The sequence below is a fragment of the Lutjanus erythropterus genome, chromosome 14, assembly GCF_056507025.1.
Source record: "Lutjanus erythropterus isolate fLutEry1 chromosome 14, fLutEry1.hap2, whole genome shotgun sequence".
Lineage (NCBI taxonomy): Eukaryota > Metazoa > Chordata > Actinopteri > Lutjaniformes > Lutjanidae > Lutjanus > Lutjanus erythropterus.
In genome coordinates this window covers 21,974,757-21,995,423 of record NC_139330.1, presented here as the reverse complement: position 1 = coordinate 21,995,423, position 20,667 = coordinate 21,974,757, and the positions used below count along the sequence as shown (strand labels likewise).

Sequence of the window (20,667 nt, the reverse complement as noted above, 5' to 3'; positions counted from 1 at the left end):
CCTGGGGCCTGGTCCTTCTTCACTTTTCTGTCTCTACCTTTAGCTAGACACTGATTTTCTGTCTACTTCTAAATCTACTATGATGTGGTGTTCCTGGCTGCTGGTGGGATAGTGTTCCTAGGGCAAGGCCTCTCTCTCACTCTCACTCTCTATCTCTCTCACTCTCATCTTCTTGGTGGGCGGGCAGTGGGCGCGATGACTAAGCCAAGGTTGGCCATGTGCTAGAACATAATCCACTGAAAGCCAATATCCCTCCTGCCCACCTACCATGATTTCATCACTCAAACAGCATGCTATCATAAATTAGTAGATAAAGGAAGAAGAAAGCTGCATTACTTTCAGATGTATTGTGGAAAAGTTTATCTGATTGCTAACGCTTGTACACACCCCTTAAAAAAAAAAAGCATGCTATCGCGTGATGATCAGTCACGCACAGATAATTACGTATAATTCAATAAAACCACAATAAAAGACTGTGATTTAAGCACTTACTCGTGATTTGCAATCAGTAGCAGTTGTTGACACTAATGGGATTTGTACTTACGTGCATTTAATAATCATGCTTTTTATTTTTGGTGCTTAAACCATGCAGTCTGGCCATGGGAATACTGTAGTGTTAAATGAAATCACCCCTATAGTTAATCCTTCATCAAGGCGAGCCTGTTAGCGGTGTCCAAACTGTCTGGCATTACACTTGAGGAGTCTTATCATTGGGCACCAGAGAGCATGTTTACTTAGCCTAAACAGACAGACAAGGAGGAAGAGAGGACAAGGATGAGAGGAAAACAGACAAGGAGATCCAGGGAGGGACGCTGCGTATGGAAACAGAGATGCACTGGGAGTAGAAAAGAAGGGAGGATGCTGACTATTTTTAGGTCCACATAACATGAGATGGAGGGGGCCTCACTCATCTCCTCCTCCTCTCTCTCTCCATCCCCTCATTTCCCACATTCCTCCTTGGCACGTGCAACAGACACTCAGGACGGCTCTGTGTGCCCCGAATACCAATAAGAGAGAAGCAGCTGGATACTGGCAGGCTGACATTCTTCTGCCTTCTCCTGTCTGCAGAACAGAGACAAGACAAGGACTGGGTATCTGACAGGACACGTACGCACGCACACTTCAGAGGACACAACAGTCAGGATAGACAATAAGCCGATAAGGGCAGACTGTTTAACGCGAGTGACACTTGAACTACGGAGCAATGAAGATGATGGACGATAGGCTTTGTTGAACCTTTCAAAACGACAGTCACTCGTTGAGTGACTCAGACCGTCATCAGGTGGAAACTACTCATGCTGATGCTTCAGACACACGGATGGAAAGCTACAGTGCTTCACTAAATTAACAACAGGCAGTATTAATGTTGAGATTGAATTAAAAATGCCCTTTTAACCATTTAACATCACATCTTCAGTCATACTGCACATCTATATAACAATATATGCAAAAAAAAAAAGCAATTTAAACCAATAAGATCACAGCATCCACCCATCAATCAGTCTTCAATTTTAGTGGTGCAGAGATGAAGCTAAGAGTCACGAGTTATCTCATGCTAACTAACTGTTTCTAGACCCATTGCCCGATTGTTTTCAAACATGTCTGATTTTTACACATTAAAATCTGGATAATTACGTGAGTATGGAAGTGAAAGAGAGGTGCTGCCATGCAACAGTAAACATCAGTGGCTAACGTTAGCTTGCATACTACTGTTGAAGAATGGACAGCCCATGGTGACCATTTCTCCCCAACCATTTTCTCATCCAGACTTGTTTGACCTCTGCTTGTTTCACATCTGTCTCCATTGTTTACGTGCGCTTCACCATGAAATAATGTGAGATCACGTAACTCATGAGATCACGTGAGATCATACTCTCTCCTCAAATCTTGTAGTGTGTGTATGTTTGAGATCAGAGAGAAGAAAATCTGTGAAGTTTCTCCTTATGTGTGTGATGCACCCAGATTTTGCAACTCCATATGTTGGGTATCTTTACAGTCCTGGTCTCATGTGTTTCATGTGTGCTTTAAAACTTTATCACTACTACAGTTGGATGTACAGAGCTACACCAGTCACATGGTTGTCAACCTAGCAATTTAGAGAATTTAGGGGATAGGGAAGCAAATAAGCCCACTGGAAACAAATTTATTGCATCAATTCAAACATTCATGCAGGACAGCTTCATTAATAGCAAATAGTGTCCAAGTCTGGTGATTCAAATCATATACATCTATCCTCACCCTGACATATCCTCTCTCACTTGCTCTGTTACCAGCTCTTCCATTTACAAAAAGGGCTTTGGCTCTGCTGACATTACAGGCAAGGGAGGCTAATATCGACAAATCAAATCAGACCGTTGCAGGGAATATGAGAGACCCTTCCCACCATATCCTAATGCATTGTTAAACCTGACCTTGTCTGTTTTCCTCTCTGTTCAAGCTTAGATAACAAATTTTATCTTTTGTCCAGCACAGGCAGCAAGAAAGAAGAGGCAATGCTGCCAATATACATGTCGAGGAGATCTATGGTGGGCCTTTATTGGGAGATGGGAAACACTGTTAACACTGTCCAGTCACTGATTTATAGGCTGAGCAGAGAAGAGATGGACAATTTGATATACAGTATGTTCTAATTATAAGTGCTGGACAGAGTAATCTGATCCTTTAAAAAGTCACAATACACACTGTAAAAGGCAGAAAACACTTCATGAGGAACGCTACATTAGTATTAGCAGCTTAAAGAGCAACCAACAGCCAGCTGAAATTCCTGTTTGTGCTGACCTTATGTGGTTTTAATTCTCACACTGCTAATGCAGTGACGTGCAACTGTACCCACAGCTGGGTCAAAACTCTGTGGCATCACTGTTAGGTGTCATTACAGTGCAACAGATCACGCCGCTGGACACATCCATCAGTAAAGGTGGCTGTGATGCAACAAACATGGGCATTTTCAACTAGAGAGGACAAGAGAGGGCTTTCTAGTCTGGCTAAGATATTCGTTAAATAATAAAAGTAAGCTTGGTCCACAGTGTTATATATATCTTTTATTGTATATGTACTGTATATATAAACATGCTTGCCATTTAATTAGGTGCAACCAGTTAAAACTGATGCAGTGTTAGGGGCCATTCAAATATAGTGTCTTTTGCACATGCTCCTTCATTATTTTAAATGGGGACACACAAGGCGTGCACTCAAAACCGAAATCCAATACTCATGGCATGGCCCCTCCCATCCCCTTCAGATAAAAAGATGAAAGTAATATGCATGTTGTTTTCCACGTTTTTAGACACAACATCTGAACAGCTCCGAATACCACAGTCCTGCAATAAATCCTACCTTCACATAAATTATAATTTTCTGTTTTTGTTAAGAGACTGTAGATTGTGTGCTGTTGAGATGTATTTTATTATGTAGGAAGTGTTATTGTTAATTAGTCTACCTTGATTGATATAAATGAGTTTGGAAAAAAATATTGTATTTAGTACTGATGTAGGCTGCATTTTAATGTTGTGGCGGACCAAGATGGAGTTCTTATTTAATGTATAACACTGCAAGTGTATAACAGAGAAAATTGATTATTAATTTAAGTTTTCTTTACCAGTAATTATAGCTGTCAAATAAAAGTAGGGTATTGAAATGTTGTGGAGTTATAGTATCAAGTACAGATTATTTTGTACATGATTTTTTTTACCCTTTTGTTAAAGTAGCTATAAGCGAAAGATGTCGTTTCACTGCAACAACTGAGCAGCACTCTTTAAAGTGTGTGAATGTTTGCTCACTCATATGCACAGACCAGCACAGAAATACTGAGACACACACATGCACACACATAAACACACTTGTGTCACTTTGCTAGCTAAGGGTGTGCTGGACACATTGTTGAAGTGTTTGAGATAATAGCATTTGACAGACTGCTGGTGTGGTTGTCATGGGGATGCCAACAGAACAGCCACCAGCCACCACAGCAGAGACCAAACAAACGGCAGGAGAAAGCACAACCGTTCAGACAGTATTGTCCACAGGAATGTCATCTCTCAATTAGAAACTAGAACGAGGAGCCGTGTCTGAGAACCACAATTATTAAAATCCAATCCAATCCAAATGTATTTATAGAGCACATTTAAAATCAACTACAGTTGAAACCAAGTGCTGCAAAAAACACTAAAAACAAAACAGTAAAATGGAATAAATGCCAAAATAGTAGTGTGACAGTGTTTTTATTTTAGATTTTGGGCAATTGTGCCTGCAAAGAGCATGTGTCACACTATCTTAAAAGTAAACTTAAACAAAAATTTGGGCTGTGTCATCAAATCAGTCCCAATTTAGAGTACTATATAGCACACTACATTTACTGTCTTCCATTTTATTTGGGTGTCTAATTTAAAAGTGTGTAAATTTATGCATTAGAGTGCCCCCAAAAATACTGCAATGGAATGAAAAAATACCATCCCTAAGCCCATTCCCAGTCTTTTCTTTTCTTGAACCTAACCAAGTAGTTTTGGTACCTAAACCTAACCAAACTGCAACTGAACACTGAAGATGATTTTTAAAATGAAGTCATAAAAGTCACAATTACAGTTAGCTTCACACAGGACACAAACCCCTGTCTCCAAGGCAAAGGTTTTGTGTTTGACCCATTCATCCACAACAAACTCTTTTCTAATCTTCTCCTAGCTGCTAGTATCTACACATGTGCTTCAAGCAAACACCAGGCAATGACTACAAGCCAATCAAGCAGCTCAATACTGCCACCAGCATGCTAGCATGTATAATGTTTACCATTTTAGTTTAATAAGTTAGCGTGCTATAATTTGCTAATTAGCATTGAACATAAACTACAGCTGGGGCTGATGAGAATGTCATTAGTTTTGCAGGTATGTGGTCATAAACCAAAATGTATTGAGGAAATAAAACTTTTTGACCTGAAGATGACACTAGGAGAAAAGTCAGGGGCATCACTAAAGAAATAATTCATCCTCCAAGGAATATGAATGTCTCTTCAAAATTGAATGACAATCCGGCCAATAGTTTTTGAGATATTTCAGTCTGGATCCAACCAACAGTGTCATCCATAGAGCTACGCAGCTTGTACTGTGCAGCTAAAAACAGCTCTTATCATAACAACATCTATTTTCACGAACATTGTATATTAATATACATTTCCATTGCCAACTATATTTTGGCATAGCTGCAATTAATCATTTTGTTTACATAGCTGCCTGGACAAGAAAGACAGACTTTGAATTAATTTAATGAGGCCAATGTTCCTCCACCCAGATCCTAATTCACCTCCTCATATTTTACGGCTGCCATCATTCTTTTAAGTGCACCTCCAAATATTAAAATATATGGAAATAATATAGGCTGCTTAGCATTTGCCTCGGGTTACATAACCAGTGAGCTATGCTAATTAAATCCGACATTTTAAATCAAACATTATTCCTTACCTGCCTGAATTTAAATGCAACATAAAACTCTCAACTTCACTGTAGCATTTGTGGGTGTAATTTAAAGTTTACCTCATTTGAACATTACCAGGGTAGTTTGCTGTAACACCGGTATTATAAGGTGATACAAGGACACATACACACATAACCAAGCTATTATTTTGGCTGTGTGCATTGTGTTAAATTATTTTGCCACATTTTTGCAGTGAAAGGCACAAGACGAGAAAGAAGCAGCAGCAGGTTGAGTCAAGATGGCGCCTGGGGTTTATAGACTCGGCTGTACTGTGGATGGCTGTGCTTGCTAAGCTGAACTAATGGTATGAAGCTGTGAGCCTCAGTAGGCTGCAGGTGGAAGCTGCTCAACACAGTGCAACCTGCAAGCTGAGAGTGTGTGTGTGTGTGTGTGTGTGTGTGTGTGTGTGTGTGTGTGTGTGTGTGTGTGTGTGTGTGTGTGTGTGTGTGTGTGTCAGTCTGTCTGTGCCACAATGATGAGTTGAGGAGTGCACGATTTGAGACAAAGGTGTGTCTCCGTCTGTTTGGCAAATGAAAATGTATGTCTCAAACATATGAAAATGTACCCTTTGGAACAATTGCTGTTTGACTTTTATTATTTTGGCGGTATTGGATTTGCGCGATGGCACTCAGTCATGGCAGGCTAATCACTGAGACATGATTGCTTCTGGGAGACCGACTCCTCATTGTTGAGAGAGGCACCAAGCTGCAGGGGGACAATCAGGCCAGCACTCTCAGTTACAGTTCCAGTCAATTTGGATGGAAAATGCCACATACACTGCTTGTTTGTTTAGAGAGAGTTCCCAATAAAGCTATGAGTCACGAGTGAATCATTTCACACAGGAGGAGAGATGACTGTGCTCCAGCAGGGTCTAAATACATTCCTCTTCTCTCTTTTTCTCTATGCGAGGATAAAAGCTGACTGGAGTGGCATGGGCTCTGACTAGGGCTCTGATGACTTCAAAGAGAGGCGAGGGATGTGAGAGGAGGGGACGGAGAGACAGAGGTGGATGGATGCTTCGCTGGTAAGGAGGGAGGGGTAGAAAGAGAAGTGGAGTGCACGTGTGTGTCAGGGTGAGGCAGACAAAGAGAGAAAGTTAGCGCGATATTGCGAGTATATGAGAAACATCAAAGAGCTGAAAGTGAACAAAAGAGGGCATGTGAGTGGGAGGGTGGAGGGGAATAGAAATAGGAGAGGGCAAAGTGTGAACACCAGAGCGAGAGGGAAACTGGGATGAAAAAGTGTTGGGAGTGAGAGAAATGTTTTCATAAGTCTAGACAGAGAGAGACGGAGACAGAGAGACGGAGAAAAGTAAAAGGATGTTTTGCAGAAAAAACTACAATCTTGCTTCGAGCTGCCAAAATACACTGCAGAGAAGCGAAGTAATGCATGAAATACTCTGCAGAGAAGATAACAAGATTTCTTATTTCTATTTACTTCTGAAGGCTCTTGACGTGCAAATATGATTTTAGCTTTGGCGATGATTTGAGGCTGCTATGAAATATACAGTGCTTGTTTTGGAGAACACCATCCCGCCAATAATTTATTAATCTTTGGCAGAATGCTTCAGTGGTTGTAATCATAGAGTTGAGAAGCACTGACATTTTCAAAAAAGTTCATTTTTGCAATTAGGAGAAATTAGGTGATGGTGTCCTAGCTCATGTTTCACATAATGGATCTGATGTCTATTTATCAAAAACGGTTCTTCACAAGCAAAAATTGTATCTACACTTTAAAAATGCACTAGTGAATGTTAAAGGCATAGTTTAGAATATTTAAAGTGGGGTTGTACAAGGTACTTATCAGTAGTCAGTGTATTACTTATAGTAGATGGTGGTCAATACACCCTCAGTTTGGAAAAGCAGAGAGGAGTTCCTGCGACGAAGTGAAACAGTGTGCTGCTCTGAACAGGTTCAGCAGCAAAACATGTTCAAGAAGGCTCAACTGAGGCTCACATTTTCCTTGGGGAGTTTCCATGAGAGTTTTTGGTCTACATCTTCAAAACACCAAATTCACATAATAACATAATAACAAACTAATTAATGGAGGCAGGGGTGGACCAGCAACTACAACTGTGTTCTGTGTGGTAAAATGACTGATTATGCCAATGGAGTTTGGTTGAGAGAGAGAGCAATAATTGGCTTATATATGAGCAGTTTCCCATTGAAAAAGGCTATCTGACAGCACAGTAAAGCGGTGAAAATATTTCAAATATAGCATACCCTAAACTGATATTGAGTGTGCTGACCCATCTACTGTAAGTAATAAACTATAGATAAGTACCTCATACAACCCAATGCCAAATAATCTGAACTATCCCTTTAAGATGACCTTAAATACTTCATCTGACTTCAGCCATAGCAGGAAGAAAGTGGCCTGGAAATAACAAGGAATCATTTACTATATGGTAAATACTACTGAATGTGAAGATATTTCTAAGGGATGCAACTACAAAAATGCAAAGCAAACAGGATACAGATTCCACACTAAACAGAGACCTGATGTCTAACATCAAGACATAAAGACGAGAAGGCAAGCGGGATTTTATACTTTGTAGATGAAGTGTGGGAAGGAAAGAGCCGTCACCAGAAACAACAGGGGACTGCATTAGAAGTACCGACTGCATGGACACAGTTGCGATGCAGATGGTGTATGTAGAGATGGGGGGTCAGGAGAGGAGGGGCAGAGATATAAACAATGAGAGAACAAGGACACACAGATATTTGGATGGACGCGCAGACACATACGCAGTGCGCGGTGAATACAGAGAAGTATGGCAAAGAAATTCAGATAAAACTATCATCCTGTCTGTTTCCCTCTACATTCTCTCATTTTCTCTTTTTCTCTTTCGTCCCAACTGAGCGTCTCTGTCCTCATTAAGACCATCACACTAGAGATGGCAGAAGATTCATTCACAACTCTGGCTGCGGTTCTCCTGCAATCTTTCACTAAATGTTGAGCTGGAATTAAATGACCAGACAGAAGCGGGGCCTGAGTCAGCCTCTATCTTAATGCCCAGGCTTCCTTAGACCCTTATATAACCCCAACAGACAGGACTAAAGACTCCAGCTGTGGCAGACATACACTGAGGGGAGAGCTTAGAGCAAGACAGGCCTAAGTATCTTTTCACTGTCTTCACGGAGCAGCCCAAAACATCACCCAGCGGCAGCATTTACTGTCAATGCAGGAAGTAGTGTGTCATTTTGAGCTCAATGGCCAAATAAAGTGTATTACTTTGAAACTGGAGAACTCGTGTGACCTGTCTTCAATGTAAATGTTGAATTTTGTTATGTTTATCACCATTATTCAGTAAGCACAGCCTAAAATTAATCATGTTACCAACCAGTTAGGCAAACATTAGCATAAAGACTGGAAAAAAGAATCACAAATCACCTACTAGCATCTCTAAAAAGTCATTATTAACACATTTAATCTCATTTATTTAGCTGCACAAACATGTATATTGAATAGGAAGCCTTACAAACAGTGAAAAGATATGACAGTGCTGATCCTCTTATTTAATTCCCCACAAGAAAGCAAATAAATATATTTCTTATAAGAAAAACAAAATAGTTAAACTTTGGCAGGTAATGTTATATGTTCAGTCTGTTTGTTTTGTTGCTGAACAGTCAGACATTGCTATGTGCTGTAGTGTCATTTATTTGAGTATTTTGTGATACTACCACAGAGAGACGCCAAAGCTGGGAATTTTTCACAGGTTTTAATGTTTTGTCTGATAAAACAAGATCAAAGTAGCATTACATTTCCCAAGAAAGACTAAGTTATGGAACATCAGTCATAACTTACCTCTGATAGTGCCACTATCTTATCTGTTCCTTTCTTTCTGTTTATTTTGTCTCTGTGTAGGACTGAGAAGAATGAACTGCTCACATAAGCTGTGCTGTATGCATCTCAAATTGGCCTCTAGTCACCTGTGGTATTTGTAGAATATATCACTTATTGTATTGTTACAAGGTGTAGCATGGCCGGATGGATAACTTTAGCCCCCAGTAGTTGTATGAAGAGATACCAGAACTACACTTCTATCGATTATAACATGTGTCACTAATGCCAGCCCCTGTAATTGGCGTTTAGGTATTGATGTCAGCAAATACAGGCAAAATGGATTAGTTTGAAACGCACAAAGCCATAAATGCCAATTTTCCATCCAGCAGTGTCTGCCAAACACCCACACTTTTCCCTCAGCAGTGTGTGCAAGAAAGAACATGCATGTTTTCATACACAGGAAGAGAAATCGCCTGGCTGGCAAGCTGACATACAAAGAGCCCTACTTCACGCACAAAGATTTCTCTCTGATCTGGCAATTATAGATCATCCCACCTCACCCCTCTCTCTCCCTCTTTCTCCCGGTCTTCCTGATCTTCTGATTGCAGATTGAGGGAGACAGGCGGTATAAGAACCCTTCAATCTGGCTCTTAACTGAGAAAAAGCTGAAAATGTATTCAGTCCCCTCCGCTTTATGACTCATGAACAATGTAGGATGGTTGGTAAATTGTATTGATGGCAGGGCAGCGTGATATAGGGTAGGCTTAACGGATGCAGATTCAGCCTAGATTGAAAAAAGCTTCCAGATGAGATCTCTGCTGAATTTGTACTAGTATAAAGCAAGACCCAGTGTATTAATAATGGCTGTAGCTCTGCACTGTCTAACAACACTGTATTACTGCTGTGTTGCAGCGATGCAGAGGAGAGGGACAGTCTTGTTCCTGCAAAATGATCTCTTGTACACAACCACTTAATCAATTGACAAATCAATAGCACGCACTAATACCTTTGCCCTGTTTGTTATTTCTGTTTGTTCATTACTTCATTACTAAGTCGCACTAAGGGGAAATGGTTCAGATCTCACAGTGCTTCATCAACACCCTTTTCAAAAGTGTGAAGGACAGAGTTCCCCGAAGCTGAAAACACAGACAGAATGCTCACATTATAAGAAGGAAAGCTGGTAAAGAAATGTTAACAATCTTTTTGCCTTATCAATCTTATTATTCTCAGAGGTTAAGTCCTGTTATATGCTATATGCAAAAGCTATTTTTGGGGATTCTTTGGTAGTTGCTACATTAACACTGAAAAATATTTCCACACAGCAAATGAAATTGTAATCAAAGTCATGACAATGGCATGTACTGTAGTAGGGATGTAACAGCACATCAAATATCATGATATCGCAATACAAAAATGACTACTCCATTATTTGAGTTTTGCAATTTTACATACAAAATCCAAACATTCATTGCCAAAGATAATTCAGGCCGGTTTTGTACATGCTCAGGTCCTGGCTGGCTACTTTTATTTTATTTTATTAAAAAAGAAAATATTAGCTTTCAATTTTGAAAAGGTCTGAAATATTTCTCCTTTAAGTCAAAAGGAAATACTTTGCTGTACTCATCAGATTGATTATATATGAAAGACTTTTTTTAAGTCATCAGTTTTCTTTGTTTTTTAATATGGTATTATCATAACTTGAATTTTTAAATCAGTTTCATGATTATGTTGAATGATAATAATTTCAAGCATATATTGATCAGGGACAAGCTAAGTTTTCTACACTATGGTAATAAGGGCTGAGAGCAACCTGAACATGTCATAAAAGTGACAATAACTATACTTTATGCGAGGATGTATATTCCATCACTTGACACTGTTCAGCTATAATATCCAGAGTTTGTTTGTATTACATACAGTAAAGTGGAGAAATGTTCAACAACAATAGGAACCACAGCCTCGTGCACTCTGGATCACTGTCATCTGCAGAAAAGACCAAGTTTCACCAGGGACCAATTACTTCAAAGATGCACAGTATTGACATTTATGTAAGCACCAGAATGTAAAACAGTGCTCTCCCATATCGACTGAGGATAACAATAACTGTGTGATACAATGTTGCATGTGCTCAGTGGGAACCAGAACAGAAAATAAACATACAGTAAAGGATTAATGGCTCTACACAGAGACAGAAGCCATACTGGAAGAACAATTACTGGATGCCCGACGGCAGTTCAGATGTAAATAGGAGTGGGCTGGTGCCTCAGCTGTCAGATACTACACTACAGAGCAAGATCAGACCCCGGTAGTTACAGCATGGACCTACTGCAAAGACTGTAGCCATAACAATTTATTTTATCTTGGATGGAGTTCTAAAATACAGACTACAGGAAGGCAAATCAATTTATTTGGAAAATTTTCTGTAATCAAGTGACATTAACTGTCCTCTTTGCAAAAATCCTCTGAGAAGTAAAGCTGCGAGAGGAATTTTGTAACTTGTGGAGCGTTAAATTATTACATTCAAGCCAAATAACTGCTGGAGATTAACATTTTTTGTTGCACAGTTTGAAAGGCTTAGTCAATTTTATGTGGTTAGAGAAGCAGCAGAACATTTTCAATCATGAAAATATCTCACATTTTCCCTTGTGCCACTGCAACAGAAAAGTTGCAATGGAGAAAAGCCACAAAGCTGTGCCATTTCTGAGCAAAAATGTCTCAAAGATATGAGAAAAGGCAATGCTGTAAAGGTGGGAGAATGTGGATTCTCACTTTCTGAGGATGAATGTAGAGAAAACATCAATATTTTACTATATTTATCAATACTAAATGTTAAATCTAATAATTTCAACATATACGACTGCATTTCCTTTCCTCATTCTTCCCACTTACATAATTACAATCACACACATGCTCACACACAAGGCTGCGTACATATACGCAAAGCACTGGCTGATGAGAGAAGATGTTTCCTGCTCATGCTGACTGGCTATGAACTTCACCAGAGCTGTTTTAGGCTTGCATAAAAAATTCAGGACTCTCTCTTAGCAACATTTGCCCTACATACAGCACACACACATGCTCACACATGCATCACAGCATTATTCATGGTGCACACATCTGAGCAGGAATGAAAGAAAACACACATACTCACACACACATACAGTACAATCTGGTACACTTGATATAAGCCCAACAACGTCAGAGCAGCAAAACATCACAGAGGCTTTTATATGCTAAATAATGATCTAGACCCTCAGACATGCCGTGCATATCAACTGAATCATTCCACTGAACATTTTATTGGCGTTTCTTGATAAACCAGACGAGTTCTGACATATTACACATTAGCATCTTCCTTGGATTCATATAGTGAGTGATTAGATTTTCGGGGTCACCAGCAACTGTCTTCAATAAATCAGTTCATCACAACAGCAGCTGTCTGTGTGTGTGTGTGTGTGTGTGCGTGTGTGTGTGTGTGTGTGTTTCTGCACATGTAACTGTTAGAATGCTGTGTGTGTATTTGCGTATCTACATTTTCAATACATCTAGACATGCATTCAAGCAAAGTGCCTGTGTGCATCCTTAAAGGGATAGTTCAGATTTTTGTGGGGTTGTATGAGCTACTTATTCACAGTCAGTGTATTACCTACAGTAGACGGCTGTCGGCACGTCTCCAGTTTGGAGAAGGAGCAGAAGTATCAGTGCAGGAAGCTAAGCAATGTATTGATGTGGACAGGGTCAGCAGCAACACGGATATTAACCACCTAAAAAAGGCGATATCACTTTAAGTGATATGTGACTTTGGTGAATCCAAACTAACACCAAAGTAACACAATTTTTAAAAATTAAAAGGGATGTTAAAAATGTAAACTGAATATATATACATATATACATATGTACATATATAAAATAGCCAAACATTGCTCCCTTAACCAGATTCCATTGATATAATCAGTCATTTCACCTCACAGAGCACAGGCATTGCTGGTCTATTGCTGCTGCAATCATTTACTGTTATTGTTTGTGTTACTGAGTGACCTTGAGTTTGAAAATTTAGTTTGGATTTACCAAAGTCACGTGATCATATAAGCTAACAGATTGAGACAGTGATAGACGTAGACCAGAAACTCCTGTGTTCTGAGTTGTAGAATTACTGATTTTGCCAATGGACTCTGGTTGAGCGAGAAATTTAGCTTATTAAAAAGCAGTTTCCCAACAAAAAAAGGCTGCTTGACAGCAAAGCGTACACTTAAACTGATACACGAATTGCTGCTGACAATGTCCCGAGCGATACAATGCTAAGCTTCCTAAACTGGCACTCCTCGTGCTGCTTCTCCAAACTGATGGCAATCTACTGCAGATAATACACTGACTATGGATAAGTACCTCAGACAACCCCACTTCAAATAATCCGAACTATCCCTTTAAGGCAAACAGACATCTCTGCGCACATCTCCACAGGAGGCAGGTCAACACCTCAGCTCAGCCATCTATTTTCATTAGACGTTAATGACAGGAGTGGAGGGGTGGACAGGCCTGAGAAAAAGAAAGACTGAGAGAGTGAAAGGATATAGTTCTGCTCCCAGTGGAAAGACTATCAAACCACTTTCTGCTGTCCTCAACCATAAAACTCCCTCTGCTCGTGTTACATAATCCTTCCACTACTATACACTACTAGCACATTGTCAGCTATCAAGTAGACGTAGACGGTTGCTAAATATGAGCATTAGCATTTCCACTGTGTATTTACGATATCGATGTGCTAGCGGTCTGAGCAGCAACACTGAACATGAAAGCATGTTTCCCACTTGAGAATTCACCTCGCCTTAGTGTGGCGCAGTCAGTGTGGGTTGCAACACCTCTGCCAAGTCATCTCCATCTGAAAAGCATTTGGGGCACCTGTTCATCCGGGCTGTATCCACATGTCTACAGACAGCACTCTTCAAAATTGCAGTTTAAGTTAAACCCACTCCAGAAACACGATTTCATCCTTGCTGCCTTCACCATGTTCTTTCATTCTGCAGTGTATCTAGGTCAGTCAGTGTACAGAGCCAAGCTGCGGCCATGTGTGGTCAAGTGTTGAGAAGTGAAGAACTGGATGATGTATGAAAGCTTCATGACTAAGATATTTAAGCTGACCAAACACTGGAGAACAAACAGCTCCTTAAATCCAAAATCTGTCCTGCTTCCTAATTTTGAAGAAGTAAAAAAAACACAACATTTAAAGGAGAAATCTGTAATATATTTTCTGTAATAAATCCTAAAATTACCATGATATGTCATTGGAGATTAAGAAAACATGCTAAGTTGAGATACAGTACCTGCCTCTCTGACAACAATGCTACAGCCAAATTGTCCTCTTTGTTTTTCTGTTTGCCGCTTCACGCTAATTAGAGTTCAAAATTAATGCCAAATGTTCACCAATAAAGTTAGTGTCTGTTTCTGAGTTATGGCAGGTCAGTAATAATCTTGTAGGAAGAGATGTTAACATTTAAATTGAACATATGTTGATGGAGGCTGACAGGCCTTAAGGCAGGCTGTAACTGAACTCAAAGTCCAGAGTGTATATTTTCGCAGCAGTGGATTTTTGTTTTTGGGATAACGGACTTAGCATTACATCCACAGACAACTGACAGTTATAAACAGCTCATCAACTTATAGTGCAGGACTCAACATCACTTGTTATTGTCAAATTCTGAGGAGCCTGGGGAGAAGGGAGCTGGGAAAACAACTCTCTTCAACCATACAAACATCGCTCCAACATTTATTTTAGATATTTTTCATGCTCCGTTATAGTTTTATACGACTATGAATGATGCACTGACTGGTTTGGCATTTTAATTTCATTGTACATGTTACAATGACAATAAAGATTTTCTGATTCTGATTTGTAGGCAGTATATTAAATAGGATTTCAACCTATTTGATACACTGCCTATAGGTCCAACTCGCTATTTGAGCTGCAGTAGTAATATGGGATGTGCAGTTGTTACATATTGCTCCTTTAATCCTTCTTTCTGAAGGGAAAAGCTGCAAAATAAACAAAGAGGCTGATGATGTTTTGCTTCTTTGCATAGTTGGTTCTACAAATCCTTCATGGCACCATTGAAGAGGCAGGACTCATGGATCAATAGCAGGAGAACGGAAGAAACGTCACATGTAACTGAATAGCCTCACAAGACCACAAGTCAATATTTCATACTCTTATACAGGATGTTTTACATGGATATTTTCATGTCTTAGCATATTTTGGTACTGTTAAATGAAATTTAATAGGAGGTTTACTCCACAAATAAACCCTACAAGGAAGGACAAAACCAATCACATTCATCTATCTACATTATTCTCAGTGTTTTGGCCTATTTTATTAACAGTCCTGTTTATGATCCTGTTGTCTTGCTTTGGAAAGATTCTGAAAATTTTGTGACTTAGGATATAGACAGCACTCCTTTCTGCTACAAGCAAAGCAACACTCCAAGCAAATCTTGTCCCACACTGGCAGTAATATTGCCTAACACGCTGTGAGTGCTATAAAATACCGTCAATCTATGATATCATGCTAAGCGTATCCTCGTCCTGGTGTGCAGAAGCTGTCGCAGATGGGAATGGGAGCGTTCGCTGAAGGGTGAAGAGAATGAAATGAAGAAATTCACTCAACGCTTGAGTCATCCACAAGTAAGATGAGAAAATGATCACTTCATTGGTGCATTTAAGAATGAAGTACAACATTACATTGCTCATAAGGCGATATTGTACTCATGTATATACAGCTGTTGTTGCTCTGGTGTGAAACTGCAGTTGTTTAATACGTTTGCAGGACAACATGAGCTGGAATCCATCCACACTTAAAGGGACAGTTCACCCCAAAATCAAAAATACATACATTTTCCTGTGGTCTGTAGTGTTATCTATCAGTCTAGATTGTGCTGGTGTGAGTTGCCTAGTTTTGGAGATATCAGCCACAGAGATGTCTGCCTTCTCTCCAATATGGTGGAACTAGATGGCTTGTGATGCTCAAAGCACCAAAAAAAAAAAAAACATTTGAAAAATTCAACACCAGTGTCTCCTTCCAAAAACCATGATTTGGTTACTCAATATAATGCACAGGCCTTGTTGTGAACAGTTTTATTCATCTTTCTTGTAGAAAGAAAGCATTTCCAGTAGAATCTACCAAGAAGGAAAGTAGTTCTAAATTTCTAAGTTCTAAAGAGACACTGGTGTTGAATTTTTCAAATACATTTTTGGCACATTGAGCACCACAAGCTGAGAGCCATTCAGTCTGATTATACTGGAAAGAAGGCAGACTATTCTACTGCCTGAATCTCCAAACCCTGGTAACTCAACGATCCAGATAGATAAATAGCACTACAGGTGAGAGAAAAAATATGTATTTTTGATTTAGGGGTTAATTTTCCCTTTAACTATGGAAAAATGATACCTGGGATAATTATTAGTGATTGAATTTTATGAGCAGCACCAGCAGAGAACAGAAAGTAACAAAAGCAATTTTTATAACAGCTTATGTTCTTCTTAAATTTGGCTGTTTTCATGCAGGGACAAAACACAAAAGGCGGTGCACATTCCCTCATTTATCTACATTTCACACTAGACGTGTTAAAGTAGATATAAGAAACTAAAATTGGACCTCGAGCCTGAAAGTAAACAAATGCTACCTTCCCTGCAGATTATTATTTCATTAATCTGTTTGATGTTTGGAGCAGGACTGGATTAAGGTGTCTCAGCAGTGTGCCATTTCACTCCCCTCTTCCTTTCTCAACTCTCTACTGTAGAAACAGATTTAACCGTGAAGAAATATACCACCAGCAGTATAATGAACAGTGGTTACAAAGCCTTTGGCTTCCGTTCAGTTCCATTAATGTCAGTCAGTTAAAAATCCATCCTCCAACATGTTAGCAATAAAAGCTGATGGTTCAACTGGGAAAATGTGTCCCATGATGCTTGTGTTAGGGCTGCACTATTAATCGAAATTTAATTGAAATCACGATATGGTCAGCTACAATATACTAATAAGCTGCAACTGTTTTAATAAGGAAAAATGTGTCAAATCAGCAGTATAATGTAGCACTGTAGTGCTGCAGAGATACCCTGGCCTGCAAATCTTGCTCTCCAGATGGACGAAAACATGTCTGTTTGGTAGACGCCAATAAATGTCACATCATTGTTGTTTTAATAGTTTGTTTTCAGTGAAAATTAAATTTGTGATGCAAAAATGATTGTTTCCAATAACCGTTAATCATATTGTGATCGCAGTAACTGTCAAAAATAATCACAAATGATTTTTCATTACCATCTCGTGCAGCCCTGCTGTTTGCGTTAATACGTGTGTGTAAGCATGCACTGCATAACTGGCATGTCATGCATGTTGTGTGAGGGGAAAAAAAAATGTCATGTTCTCTCCATGCTCTCATCAAGCTGATGTAGTATTACAACCCCTAAATCAACCATGGCACACCAGCACTGTCTTGCCATTAGTATTAGCAATTTCCATTGCAGTTCATCGTCAAGTAAATTGATGCAAGAGAGTTACACACGCTCACACACACACACAGAAACACACACACACACGTGCAGACTAAAAATAGCAGCTGCCTTACCTTTCTGTACACTATCATGTTGGGGGACTCATCCGCTACCCCGTTGGTTCCCTGCCCACCGCTGTTGGTCTGTGCCATGATCCAGTAAGTAAATCTGCCACAGGAAATGTCAGGTGCTCCTGTTGTGGACAGAATGGATATTTTGGTCCATCACAAGAACAATGGAGCCTGAACGTGACTTGCCCTTACCTTTTTTCCAAGAAGGGAGCAATTTACATAACTTGTGGCCGGGGGATCACGTTTCAACATATCTGACATTTCCACATGTGAGCGGATGTGAACAGATGTGAACAGAGCTCCTGTTCGGCTACATGTGCTCACATTTCACAAGGTCTCGACAAGGACATTTTTTGAAGTAAGGCGGGTGTTTTTGTAAAAGATTTGGCTGCTGGTACGACGTGAATCCCCAGTGCAGGGGGGCAAAAGTTCAACTCGAAAAGCAATGATTGGCACCATGTAGGACTACTATCACTCTATTCTCAGATGCAGTGCACAAAAAAATCGATACCTAAGACAGTGATAACATTTTACTGTTTGTTGACATCAGAGGGTTCAGCAAGCGATGCTCGCGTCCTACATGACACAGTCTGCATCGAAAATTGCAAAATATGGCAAGATAAGGTGAGAGGAAAGACCCGGACCCTGACAACGGTAAATGCAGTAAAACAACACACCGTCCCTGGAGGAGGTAGCCTACTCTACAATGCAGCTTAGATGCATCCATTCGGGTAGAGCAGCCATAGTCAGCGCATGCTAGACTGTGCAAATGTAACGGAGATCGCATGCACGTTACAGCTTCATCATTCTTTCTTCCCCTTACGACACCCACACGGCATCTTAGGGAGGTTTAGTCTGCAACACTAAATAGCCTATAGCATGCAAACAGCGAAGTCATGTAACATGCGGACGCTAGCTCCACTACACACTGTGTTTTTCTCACCGCACGCCGCTGTCCGTTTCAGCACCTTGGACAGCTACCGCAAAACGCCCGCGTCCGATGCCGTCCCTCTTCTTAATCACGAATAGCGCGTAAATACACAGACAAACACAACGACATCAGTCACCGGAGGAGGAGGAGGAGGAGGAGGAGGAGGAGAAAAAGGAGGAGGATGGGGGGGGGGGCTCACCTGAAAAAACGCGCAGCCCGCCGTAGGACTCCTGAATCCGATCAGAGGTGGAAGCCTGGTCCTTCGCGTTCAGTATGTCAACTGGCAGACATAGGAATGCGAGGATTATTCATTGGCAGCGTGAAGAGGCAGACATTCGGCGGACACTTGGTGTGGTACAGCTCCCTGTCTCTGTCTCTCCTCTCCTCCTCTGCTCCCAAACGATGCTCACAAGCACGGGCGCGCCACCTCGCTCGGAGCGCCGTGAACGCGCATCGATCCATGACCAATCGCATGTGAAGAATAAATTACAACCCGTTTTGGAGACATACTATTTTTTTTTTTTTCACAGCTCAAAATGTGCTGCTATATGCGGCACGGTGATAAGCTGGTTCTGAACTCCAAGTTGAGACAGAATAGACTTGCCGTGTATTTATTTTAACAATAGCAATCTTTATCAGAGTGTCAAGATGGGACAAAATATGAATTTTACATATTTTCTGAAACAAGATGACACACTGTCTTTTAAAGTATTTGTAAAGAGAAAGGGAGTTTCCCTTCTTATCACATTTTTATGTTAGAAATAACAATAACCCGCAACCTCCATAACAATCAGTTACACACTTCAGTGACTCTCTCAGTCCAGATCTTCACAGCATTTCATTTCAGTTCACTTCAGTTCCAACAACCTGACACCGAACAAAAAACAAATCACCCTGTCACCTTCCTCCGGCTCTGTTGGCTCAAACATGTCTACATGTCCATAAAGCTGCTATAGAGGGAGCACCCATCCATATGTTTCTGTAGTGTGAGAAATGCAGAACACACATTTATTGTTGCTTTACACGACCTTTAATGTACCTCATCCCAGACGGTGCTGCTGTTGAAGTTGAATGTGATGAGACAGTCAGTCAGAATCGGGCCAATTCTTCCCTAATCAATTGAGGAAAGTTACACCAATAATTATTCTATTATTTTAGTGCCCAGTCAACCCTACAATTTTGGTGACCCTAAACAAGAGGGGGGAGAGGGGGGGTGATATGCAGCAAAGGGCCGCATGCTGGAATCAAACCCACAGCAGCTGCTGAGGACTCAGTTTAAGTATATGGGGTGAATGCTCTGCCAACCAAGCTGCCAGACCATCATTTCCCACTTTTCTAACCTCTTCATACTCCTTCAGGTGCTTCTTCATACAAAGTTATTGTCCTTCTATTGCATTTTTTGGTATTTTTACTCCTTCCACATTTTTCAACATAGAACAGTGAGCTTTTACATTCATCTTCTGATTCATGCCTTTCATAGGCATAGGAACACTGTCCATTCAAATGGATGGACAGAATGTTCAAAATGGAAAACTTTTCAACTCTACTCATAAATTCTCTGTAAACTTTAAAATGTTCAATACCATTCATACAATATGAGTTTTATTCAACGTTTAAATGCCACACTTTTTAAAAACCTTATCAGTATTGTTCTACTTTTAAAGGCAGCAATGCAGTTTAGCATCAACATACAGCATTCACACCACAATTTCTTACACAACAGTACATATATAGAATAGGTGAAGCCAGCTCCACTGCAGCCTGTCACAACACTTGTGTGTTTCTTACATGTATATGCATCAGCAGGCTATTATCCAATTATATAATAATGCAACTCTGACTGAGGCAATTTAGCCTAAATAGTGATTATTTTATATT

General features: G+C 40.2%; 1 protein-coding gene across 3 annotated transcripts in view; it reads right to left on the bottom strand.

Annotated features, from left to right (window-relative positions):
• Positions 1-19,208, bottom strand: part of rgs7a (regulator of G protein signaling 7a) — a 69,504-nt gene extending 50,296 nt beyond the window's left edge. For 2 of the 3 annotated variants that reach the window (XM_084736130.1, XM_084736128.1), the window contains exons 1-2: positions 18,989-19,208; positions 17,862-17,980 (exon numbers count right to left, since the gene is read on the bottom strand). In XM_084736130.1, the coding sequence (XP_084592256.1) occupies positions 17,862-17,939 (78 nt within the window). In that variant the 5' untranslated portion in view covers positions 17,940-17,980; positions 18,989-19,208. Of the gene's footprint in view, positions 1-17,861; positions 17,981-18,801; positions 18,920-18,988 lie in introns of those variants that run through there. The other variant, XM_084736129.1, reaches the window with a different exon arrangement.
• Positions 19,209-20,667: the final 1,459 nt, after the last annotated feature.